Below are 12,332 nucleotides of genomic sequence, written 5' to 3' on the forward strand. Positions count from 1 at the left end.
CACAATCGCACCGCGTGCAAAACGGTTCAGCCTTTCAGAAAAAAAGCCACAGGTGTGTGTTCTATCACTGTCAGCCATGTTAATGTCTGAGGGATTTTAACACGTTGTTATGGCTCACAGAGACAGAATTAAAATGATTCAAAGATACCTTCATCTTAAAATCCAGTGAAAGATGTGGACAAGATCCAGGTAAAGTCAAAGATCTGAAGAGTTGGCTGAAGAGAAGTGAGAGCACACAGGAGTTTTTCAGTCACTCTGAGCCTGTGCAATTTGACTCGCATGCAAACTACCAGGAGGAAAACCCCCACAGGCTCAAGTTCATACAGGGCTAGTTTATGACTGCGTGAGCCTTAAGAAAAATCACATCATGTTCGAATGTTTAGTTGACATGATGGACATGAAGTTTTCACGCCCCGGCTCTTAATGCATGGTTTTTCCTTCTGGAGCATCAGTGAGTGTTTGAATCTTCTGTAATAGTTACATATGAGTCCCTCAGTTGTCCTCCGTGTGGAAAGATGCATCTCAAAATCATACAGTCAATGTTGGGAAGGGTTCAAATACACAAAAATGCTGGAAAACCAAAGAATTTGTGGGAGCTGAAGGATTTTTCTGGAGAACAGCAGGCAGTTTAACTGTTCAGGACAAACAAGGGACTCATGAACAACTATCACTAAAAAAAACACAGCTGTGGATCATTCAGATTGATTCACAGTATTAAGAATCAAACTTTTGAACGGGGTCATTTTAAAAAAATCCAACTATTATTTTCTCTTGTGGACTATATGTAAACATATTTTATGTGAAATATCTTATGTGAAAGACAAATACAAGGCAGTTCTCATTATATATAAGACAATTCCCACAATGCAATGTCGTCTACTTGACCATCCATTGAAGAAAATATACAGTACTGCACAGTACGCAGTAAGCAGTCTGCTAGCATTTTTTAAAACTTCATATACATGGCAAATAAGTCTGTTAAGATCACAGCTCTCCATGGCTATACAGCAAATGCATGCATGCATGTGTGTGTGTGTGTGTGTACCTGAAAGAAGCCCGGAGGAACGGGGCCGACCGGCATACCCTCTCCTGGGGGCATGTTTCCAAGGACAGGACTCGGAGCTGCTGCTGCACTCTGCAATCACACACACACACAATTCTAGTTAAACACACACATGCAGCCACCGGTGCTTCCCCAAACACTGCACCCTGATGCTCATTCACCACTCAAGGACAAACACATACACCCATAAACAAACAGTCCCTGGAGCCAAAATCTACATCTCTTAGACAGACACATGGATACTGTCAACAGCTGCTAACCACCAGAAGAACTGGCTTTCTGTCTGGAAACCCTCTCAGCTGCCTCTGAAAAATACAAGCAAGCAGGCAGGGATGGTAGAGGTCAGATGACATATGAAACGAGCGGCCGCGTGCCCCATGCAGGGAGCTAATGAGGAGGCCGTTTAGGGTCCTGTGCTAGACTCAGTAAAGCACACACTCAGTGCTAGAAGAGAACGGGTCAGTCGTGGATGGATGATGGGTCATCATGTGGACCTTAGGTCTCCCTCTGGTGAAGTCTGTACTCACAGGTTGCATCCCAATTCATTCAGTTTATTTAGATAGATAGATAGATAGATAGATAGATAGATAGATAGATAGATAGATAGATAGATAGATAGATAGATAGATAGATAGATAGATAGATAGATAGATAGATAGATAGATAGATAGATAGATGAATTATATAGGATGATTAATAATAATAACAACATTAAACAGAAGTAAATTATACATTTGTAGATTTTTATTTATTAATATTATTTATATATTTACCTTATATACACATCTAAATATAAATCATTGCATGTAATACATTATTATATAAATGTTATTTATTTATATATTTTATTATTATTGTTGTTGTCTTTTATAATTAACAATGAAATCATAATAATGTAAATAATGTGTGCACGCTCAATTTAAATGGTATTTAAAATTATTACAAAAATATTATGTATTTCTATATTTGTACATTATGTATTTATCTAAATATACATAATATTATAATTAATTATTATACAAATTTTCATTCATTTTATTTTGTCATTATTATTTATAATTAACAATGAAAAATCATAATAATATAAATAACACGCGTATGTGTGGGTCCAATTGCTATATATCATTTAAATATCATTACAAAATATTATTTGTATTATTTGGCCACTTTATTACAAATATTATTATATTTATATATTTATTAAAAACCTTTAACTTCATATGTATATATACTTTAACTTTTATACATATGTCTGTTAAAATACCTTCATCTATATATCTGTGTTAAAACACAGTGAAAACTCTGTGATGAACAGCAGCATTGTACTAATTATTTTGCTTCGAAACATAAGACTTAATTTTTTTTAAACCAGTTCATCACAACAATATGTGACATTAAAAAAGTTGTCAAGCTACATTGCTTCTCATTGGAAAAAAGTGCTGGAAAAGCTGCATTGTTTTGCAAACACCCGAGCCGTAGTCACGCTACTGAAAAATGCAGTTAAGTTAGTAGCACCTCTGCTTTTAGTTAAAGTTAACCCTGTACATGATAAGTCTGCGTGTTCAGTAATGACCAAAATCTTTGTTTTGACATCTGACAACAGCCGTCAAGTGACGAACCGCAATGTTTTATCTAGGACAAGAGGGCTTGTAAGTTGGATTGGCACACACCGGCACGGCTGCAGCGCCAAGACCAACTGTGCTACAATGACTAGAGACTGTGTGTGTGTGTGTGTGTGGAGCATTACTGACATGCAGAGACACACACACACACTTAGACACAACAGTCTGATTACCCTTGGCACACAGGGAAATGAGCAGGGGAAATGCACTCACATCCACCCAGTAATAAAGAAGTTGCTGGCAAACTGAAGGTGGAGATGTACGAATCGAAGGAGTGTTTTCTAATGCTAGACGGCTACATGATGAAAACAGCTACAGCGTTTTCAATAACAGTTCACCTAGATCCACAACATGTAATAAAAATCACAACTGAGCCAGAGTGGCACAAACGTCTGCACCGTTTTATCAACGCTGAAGCCATCTTTTGTGGTGGTAAATAAGATCCCGCAGCGAGGGGCTGAATATTGTGTTTTCCTGCAGTAATGCTGAAGTCTCATCTCTTGATAGCAGAGGCACAATAATGAGCCTAATGCCCTCCGTGCTGAGCAAGCACTCTATCAAAACTACCAACAAAGATAAACTAACGTCCCCCGGCTCTTCACAGGTCCACAGTCAGTCATAAAACCCTCGCCGCCGAGGGCACGGCAATAAAATCTGGCCTCTGATTAGAGTAACTTTCATTTAGCGTGCGTCCCATTCAGGGGAAACCAAAGTGGCACTAATGTAATAAGAAAAGATGTGTGACTGTCTTAAAAACGAGCTGATGAAAGTGTTAACGGTGCATTTGCAGCGGGTGTTTCTAATACAACTGAATATTGAATGCTGTGTACAAGATGTGCCGAAAATGACTTGAAAATCACTTTGATCTAGAACTGTTCACCCAAAAATACACTCATCCTTCAATCATATTTCAGTTTTGCAGAACGTCCTAAATAGGCAGACAATGTCAAGACAAAAAGTAACGCAAAAGTAACAATGCATTACTTACTAAATACCGCAATTAGTTACTTTTTCATGGAGTAATGCAGTATAGCAATGCATTACTTTTAAAGTTACTTTCCCCAAAACTGTGTTTATTTATATAGGGTACAACGTTATATAGGGTACAACCTTAAGAAAAAATGTGCTATTCACTGTGTCTAAAATGTGTAATTGCAGAAAAAATATATACGTTGTATTGAACATTAATGAATGAAAATAAATCATTCAAGCTGTTTATTTTGTTTAAAAATCTTAGATATGTATGAGGGGCCACACACGGGGTATTGATACAAACACTTCAGCTACAACCATGTTAATACTTGTTAAAAACAATCACTTTAGCAAAATTTGAACTATTTTCTGCTTCTTTTGAAAAATACAATAATAATAAATATACTGAGCAACTTTTATATAAATACATTTAGTTGACTAACTTTCAACATATTTTTTTAATTAAATGTAGCTAAAATAAATTGTTTGCAACCACTTACCTTAGACATTTTTATTTCAGTGTATGTTAATATAAAAAGTATTTTAAAATACATAAACAAGTATTGAAGGATATCCAGTGATAATTTAATATACATTTACAGTAGTAACAACAAATCATTTTATTATATGATATGATTAATATCATGGTTTCATTCTAAACATGGTGATTATGTCTAATATGGATACCCAACATAATATATGATATTTACCATCTGAATCTAACCATGTCATGTCAACAAATGGAAAAGTCAGCCATCTATTAATTATCATGTTAATTACTGTGCACCTTTAGCCCCAACAGCAGGGGCGCTTTTTACCCCAAATACCATACTTTTTCATATTCTTTTGTTATTTACAAACTGTTGCTTTAATTATCATATTATGAGATGAAACTCATAATCTTTGTCTCAAAATATATGCATTGATTTTTGCGATTCTCATTTGCAACATAAATCTACAACATTTTAAAAAACAAAATATTAGATCAAGAAAGCACAACATCTTTGCACTGCTGCGCGCGAGATCAGATAAATAGACTCGTGTATCTTGAAAAGCGGATGTTTTGGAAAGTGCTAAGCCATGTTTTTGTGCCCTCTAGTGGTTTAGAGGAAAATAATATCAAAGGCGTCTTTTACCCCGGGGCGCCTTTAGCCCCGTTGTATCCTATATGATGCAACCATTTTTATTTATTCATTAATTTTTGGGTGAACTATTCCTTTAAGATGAAAAAAAAAAATCACATTTACCTTCTAAAATTTAAACTTAAAAAAATGTGCCAATCTTTGTAAAAAACAACACAACAACAAAGCAAACAATCGATGTAAACAAGCACTTGAGACATAGCTTGGGTGCAAATAATACTTGCCCCACCTATTGTAAACCTACCACCTTTTGGCAAAGGCATTTGTATTATGAATTATTGAGTGGTTACTTTTCAGGGACTACAGTTACCGTTTGGCTCAGTGGCACCTTGGGTTTAATTCAGCCGTTTCTTAAGTCTTCAGTTAAGTGTAATGGGCCTGTAAGCTTTACATTCTTGCAACAGAGAGCCTGAAGTGCCGAGTGTAATAACGCCATTCTTGGAATTGTGAGGGAACTGATAAAACGCACATCCTGCTGGGAGTTTATTTAAGAGAAGATGGAAAAGGATTAAAACAGCGTGGCTTGATGCATATTCGGCCCGCCGGGTATAGCTTAACAGCTATTTAAGCACAGGTTTAGCTTTAAAACCTGCCAACAGCAGCAGAGATCTCATTGGTGAATGCTGTACCGCAATCGTTTGAGCTTCTAGTTCTGCAATCTTGTCCCAGTATGCCAGACCCAGGTCCGTCCTCCTGTGTCCAGTCTGCTAATGTTAAAGAACTTCTGACAATTAACAACTCAACAGCCTGCCGCGGGAGTCCCTCCACCTGTGCTTCCCACTTGATTCCTGGTGGTTACGGAGTGTGTTCCCGATTAGCACTGATTAATGAAATCAATTACCTGCGACAGGGAGCAAGAATGAGTGACTGGAGAGTGCTGGACTGCTGACGGACGGTCCACTATCAATACCAGAGACTCTAATAACTCATTGGTGTTACTTGTGTGCACTGTTTTGCGCTGATTACTGAGTTTGTCATCAAAACTCTGGTACAAACTGCATAAGATACCTTCATGTAAGAATGATCTCATTTACAACATGAGCTCATCCACAACACCGTCATAATGGTCAGTAGAAAACTCTTCGACTATTGGTCGTTATTGATAATAATAATAATAATAAATGATTTTATTTTATTATTATTATGAAACAATTTAATAACAACAGTAATAACAATTCTAAATAATAATATTTATAAAAATAAATGAATTAGAATAAATGTATTTTTAAATAATGTAATAATAATAATAATAATAATATATTATTATTATTATTATCATCATTATCAACAACAATTTAATTTACACATTTTGTCCTGAAAATAGTAGCACTGTTATAGTACCATAATATTGTTCTAGTATCATAATTTGTTTTTTATTTTTATTTTATTTTATCATTCTAAATGTTACAAATTATTTGTACATATTTTGAGGTGGATTCACTAAACCAGATAATAATAATAATAATAATGTATTCAATTATTTATTATTACAATAATAATTTAATTAAAATAGAAGTATTATTCAATAATGTAATAACAATAATAATAATAATAATTTAAGTATTAAGAATTTAATTAAACATCCTTCTTTTTATTAATAATAATAATAAATTATTTTATTACATTATTTAATTATTTTTATTTTATTAAGTTCTTAATAATAATTCAATTTATTATTATTTATTAGTTTTTTTTTAAACACATTTTTCCCCTGAACTATTGCATGGACCCCAGTTTGAAAACCCCTGCAATAAATACAATTTTATAACCGTCTATGTACCACTACATGGTCACAATGTCTACTGTGTTTTAAAAAAAAGCCTGCATTAACAATTTTACAATAGAAAGTACATAGTACATTGTCAGTACATAAAGAGAAAATGCAATGTGGATCTTTAACTCATTTTTAACGCGTTGGTGGAAGCATTAAAAACCCGTTTTTGTCAGGAGAGAGAGAAATAACACAACGATGCAACAACAAAAATCACTAAATAGGCTACAACTCACAAACTCACAAGCAGAATCTTCCCAAGAGGACTTGGAGGCAGCAATGGATCAGTAAAACTGAATGTCTTCATCTGTAAGAAGGTATTTGTAAGTAGGTGTGTTACAAGAGAAGATCGATTCTATGCTGCTTTAATGAAGCTTTATCCAGCCTTGATATACAGTATAAACAGCAGGCTGTCAGCGTTTCACACAAGCAGTCACAACAGAACAAATTCACCCCAAAGCTAATGGTTTCAACATTTGTGATTCTTCAGCATTGTTTTGATGCACAATAGCATTATCAGTCCCTGAGTACGACATTTGGGTATGTTAAACAATAACCCCTTGTCAAACAGAGAATAAAGTTGAATCGGATGGGTTTTACTTATGTTTACAATATCCACAAACAAGCGCTCTAACTTTCAGTTGCTATCAACATTTCCGGGAAACATTCCTAAAAGCTGAGACAAGAAAATGACCTATAATGTTTCTCAAAGCGTAAGATGTTGTAGATTCAATGAAGACTGTAACCAAATCACAATTTGACAAATGTTAATCATTTAAAATACAGTTAAGCTGCAGAAAACATTTGAAATGAAGCTACACAACAAGCTACAAAAATGTAGCTAAATACATATTTATAAATAAAAACAAAACGCCAAAAATAAATTAAAAATAAATCATAATTTTAGCAAAGCAATATCAATCTGAAATAATAATGGTGACAGCAGCAATTTGTCTAAATAAATATAAATGTTGCATTTATATAAATATGTAAATATTTAATTTCAATAATACATCATTTAAATAACCTGAGCTAAATCTGAACAGCAACTTTTAACTATTTCAATAAAACAAAGAAAAGACTAAAAAGACTAGAAATAGCTAAATACATATTTATAAAACAAAAATTAGAATTAAAAAGGACAAAAACACTAAAACTAAATCTAAAACAAAAATAGAAAAAAGACAAAATATTTCAAATATAATGTAAATATTTCATTTAAATAATATATCATTCAAATAATTTAAGCTAAATCTAATCAGCGACCTCTAACTAAATATTTTAATAAAACAAAGTAGTAAGAGTGACTTCTGAGCAAAGACTCATCACTGAAATGAATCTGTGGAAGAATTCGCATTCGTAATCCACAGATTAATAAAAAAACAAAAACAAAGTAGCATTTTGTTACAAAGTATTTGGTAAATTGCTATAGTCAAATGAACTAGTAGTTTTTAGTTAGTCACATAAAGCTGCTACGGCAAGCTGTGTTTTGTGTAAACTGTAATAGTGTGTTAAAAAAGCAAAACAACACATGTTACGGAGACTGTGTGGAGCTTCAAGCTAATCTAGCCAAGAAATTTGGATATAAAGTAATTAATTAAAAACACTTTTTTTCTCTTTACTGTTCCCATTTAGTAGTTTGGGAGCATTGGACGCAGCCTGCCATGAACATCCATCTATTACCGCATAAAACGGCAAACCACAATATATTAGCAACTGAATTGCTTGTAGAAGTGACTAACATGAAGAAAGCACCTCCCATGATGCACCTGGGGTTAGTTAAGGACTTTTGGAGACTTGGGGTCCACTCTGCAATCCTCAAATCAAGCTTAAATGGGATAGCACACAGTCTGGGTCACCAGCATGGGGTCCTGGGACGGGATAATAGTTACCCCACTGCACTTCCCCAGGAGGCAAATCCGGTAATAAGCATCCCGCTCTGGCGGCCAGCTTCGGTGCCAGCTCTGCTGTATGAGTGGACAAACATTTGGACTGGAAGTTTCTCCTGGGAAGCCGACAATGCTGCTGGCCTGAAGTCTGTTCCGTCTTTGTTTTGGCAGGAGCGCTCGACGCACATTTGTCAACGCTCTGCGATGCCTTTGCAGTGACGATTAACGGCTCAGATCGGAATAAAGATGTGATTACTGCGAGAACTCCTCCTGCTGTTCTGTGTTGACATTGTATCTGCTCTCACTTTCATTCAGCTGAATGTATAAAGTTCACCTGAGCTCATATTCACATACAGAGAGACAAAATAAACAAATAAATCAATAGTACTTTGTGATGTACTCTTATGTTCACAACATAAAAAACATTAATATATTCAGGGCTCAATAATGTCACTTGATATATGTTTTTATTATTTTATTTATTTAGTTTTTTTATTATTTTTTTGGATCATCATGAGCATGCTTTTTTATGCTGCAAAGTTAAAGACTCGGTTTCCTGTGACATCTGGTTGTGAATTTGGCTTGCCAACTTTTAAACTTAAAAAAAAACAAATTGTCATCATTTTCTCACCCTCATGTTGTTCCAAATCTGTAAGTTATTTATATTTTATAGATATTTTAAAGAACGTTGGCAAGCAAGGAGTTGCTGGTAGTCATTGACTTCCACAGTATTTTTTTCCCTACTATGAAGGTCAAATGCTACCATCATCCTTCAGAATATTTACTTTTGGGTATAGGAGGAAAAAGAATCTCTTACAGGCTTGAAACAACTTCAGTAAATGATACAAATGTCATTTTTGGGTGAACTCATTTTAAAGGTAAAACGATCTGACTGGCTCACGTAGAGGTTTTTTTTTGTTTATTCAAATAATGTATAGTTTCAGTAACATGTTGGGTTGAAAATGCTGTCATGAACACCATCGTCTTCCTGCAAAAGAGTTTATGAATTTATTCCTTTATCATTATAGCAATTATTTGAATTATTAAAATTATTTTCAGCAATTACAAATCATTGTTGCAAACTGTCTTTATAAAGAAAAAAACTTACCATATATATTTATGTGTATGTATGTATATATTTTTAAATATTTAATTATTTCATTTCTATATTTATTTTCATTCTTTGCTGATATTTTGCTCATTATTTCAAAATAAATGTAAACATTTCTCATCACATTCTTCCAAGACAAATTTGTAAAAAAAATATTGTGTAAAAACACATGAAATACTACAAAAAATATTTTATTTAAAACTTAAAATTAGAAGTGTAAAATTATACATAAATATAAATTAAAATAATAATAATAATAATAAAAAAATAATTGTTTGTATTAGTGCCAGTAAAAATATTGGCAAAGCAAGTAGAAATCTTCAGGGAAAAACAGCCTTACTGTTAAATCCCTGATATGACCATCCGTGTTTACATAAAAACACAAATACCGTATTCATCAGCTTTAGTGGAGGCGTTGTTAATTATTTATCTGAAGAGGTTAGCCATTCATAACAGAGATCATTAAATGGTACAGTAGCCAAAACAACCTGTTTATTTCTAAGGGTCAGAGAGAAGGTGAAAAAGGATGGCGTTAAACCAAAACTTGCTAAAAAATGCTGCATAATTAAATACATATCTAGTAAAATACGGCCTCTGTACAGAAACTAAAGGTGCAGTAAACACCCGTCCTATATGGACCATTATACTGAATGTCAACAGCCATAAGCCAATTGTTATCAAATACCCAACCAACAACAGGAAACTTTTAGGAATGAGAAACAAGACGAGGGCTAACGTGAGAGCTAAATATACCCAGCTTCCTACACCAAAGACACATTTGCAGCCATTTTCAGCCGAAAGACAGCTAAAGTAAATCATATGCATTATAACCTAATAGATGCATTTTGTCATTTTCAGTTTTTGGCCTGTTGCTAAGTGGTTGCTAGGGTGTTTGTTTGGTGCTAGTTTGGATTTCTTTGTCCTTTTTTATTAATAGTAACAGTGATGCTTGCTTGAAATTGATTGCTAGTGACTGTAAATGATGATCATACTTGAAATATAATTATGCACTTCAGTTGAACATATTATGAATGACCAACGATTACACGTGCTATTAAAAACACACCTTTGCATCATAAAATGGATTTCCAACAAAACTGAATAAATGTATTATGAATCACCAAACCCCTTACGTAAGCATATTTCCTATCGACGGTGCACTAATGTGCGTCCATCAGATGATATATGTCAGTCGTGGGAATCGGTGATGTCATGGTGTTTCAGGGAAGTGAAGGCTAAGACAGAGCCGCATACTCAATGGCACAAGCCCAAGCTGCTAACAATCACATCAGGTCCTCATTTCAAAGCCCAGATGAAAAAAAGAGGTTGCCTAGGAAACGGCTCCAGTGCACCGCACCTCCCTGGAGGACCACCAACGCTAGATGAGGAATGAGATCCAATCGCTCGCCCAGAATAAACCGCACTGTGTCGAAACTCCTCCATCCGACTAGAGCAATTACAGCCGACTATTACAGTATCGTCTGCATGTTGACATGTCACACGCGTGACCACAACAAAGCCGTCGTGTGGTTTCTGACAACACGAGCTGCTCGTCGTGGCTTCCATCCCAATCGCTTTGTGGTTGGAAGGAGGTTGATAAAGGGAGAACTCGGAGAATCCACACAAGAAATAAAAATCACAAATTAGATGTCTTTAACATCTCAATTGTTTTTCCTAAAGAAATGGAGAGCAAACTAAAACTCTCAGATGTTTTCTTGAGGACCAAGATCTCAATACTCCTCTGGACTTTCAATAGATGCCTCAATCATATCTCATTCTGTGCTCAGATATCTCAATATAAACTCACATATTTCTCCATAGATGCAAACATGTAAGGGAGGAAAAAGGTGAGAGCATTGCTCGGATCAAGGGCATGCTCCACACAGAATTTCTTTTGAAAGATATTAGCTTTACATGCTCATTTGTAGTTACTTTAAAGTCCCCCTATTATGCCATTTCCAATATTGCCTTTCATGCAGTGTGTAATGTAGCTGTATGTGAATGTAAATGATCTGCAAAGTTGTAAATCCGAAAGTGCATGATAAATAAATTTAATGTCTCCCAAAATAAAGAATAGACTCTATACAGCCTAAACGAGTCGTCAGTAATTTGAGTCCCAGTTCCGTGACGGCTACACGTCACAGGGTAACACATTTCCATAATTCCCGCCTATGTTCTACATTGGCCGACTGCGAACAACTTGACCCACCCTCAAACACGTCATTTTACTGGCGACTGCTTCTCTAGATGAGTCCTCTGCACAATCTGACTCTGCTGCAGTCTAGATTTGAACTGCTGATTTTGTCTGGCCAGAGGAGAATGACACTATTTCGACACACTATTTCACCGTCTAAATACTATAAAGCTGATGTAAAGTCACCCAGCTTCATATCAAGCTGATGTAAAGCTGCTTTGACACAATTTGCATTGTTAAAAGCGCTATACAAATAATATTGACTTGACTTGACTAATCTCAGGGATACACAAAACGCTTGCTCTTGAAAGATGGTTCAGTACCCAGTTTATTTGAACCAGCGGCTCCACAGAATCACAACCTGTAAGTATGATAAATAATAGATGCTTATATTTCCATCGAGTGTTCAAAATACAGAGCTATGGTAATGCGCCTATCGTTTCCGACGCACTGTACCAATCACAACAGACTGGGCCATCTGACCAATCAGAGCAGAGTAGGTTCATGGAAAGGAGGGATTTAGCGAGACTGAATCTTAGAACTGCTTCGAACGAATCGTTTGAGAATC

The 12,332-nt window shown here is 35.1% G+C and overlaps 1 protein-coding gene across 2 annotated transcripts in view; it reads right to left on the bottom strand.

Annotated features, from left to right (window-relative positions):
* Window positions 1-12,332, bottom strand: part of LOC306865428 (single-stranded DNA-binding protein 2) — a 75,869-nt gene that overhangs the window by 19,356 nt on the left and 44,181 nt on the right. For both annotated transcript variants that reach the window (XM_079410012.1, XM_079410013.1), the window contains one exon: window positions 1,046-1,135. In XM_079410012.1, the coding sequence (XP_079266138.1) occupies window positions 1,046-1,135 (90 nt within the window). The remainder of the gene's footprint in view (window positions 1-1,045; window positions 1,136-12,332) is intronic.

The sequence above is a fragment of the Barbus barbus genome (assembly GCF_936440315.1).
Source record: "Barbus barbus genome assembly, chromosome: 47".
NCBI lineage: Eukaryota > Metazoa > Chordata > Actinopteri > Cypriniformes > Cyprinidae > Barbus > Barbus barbus.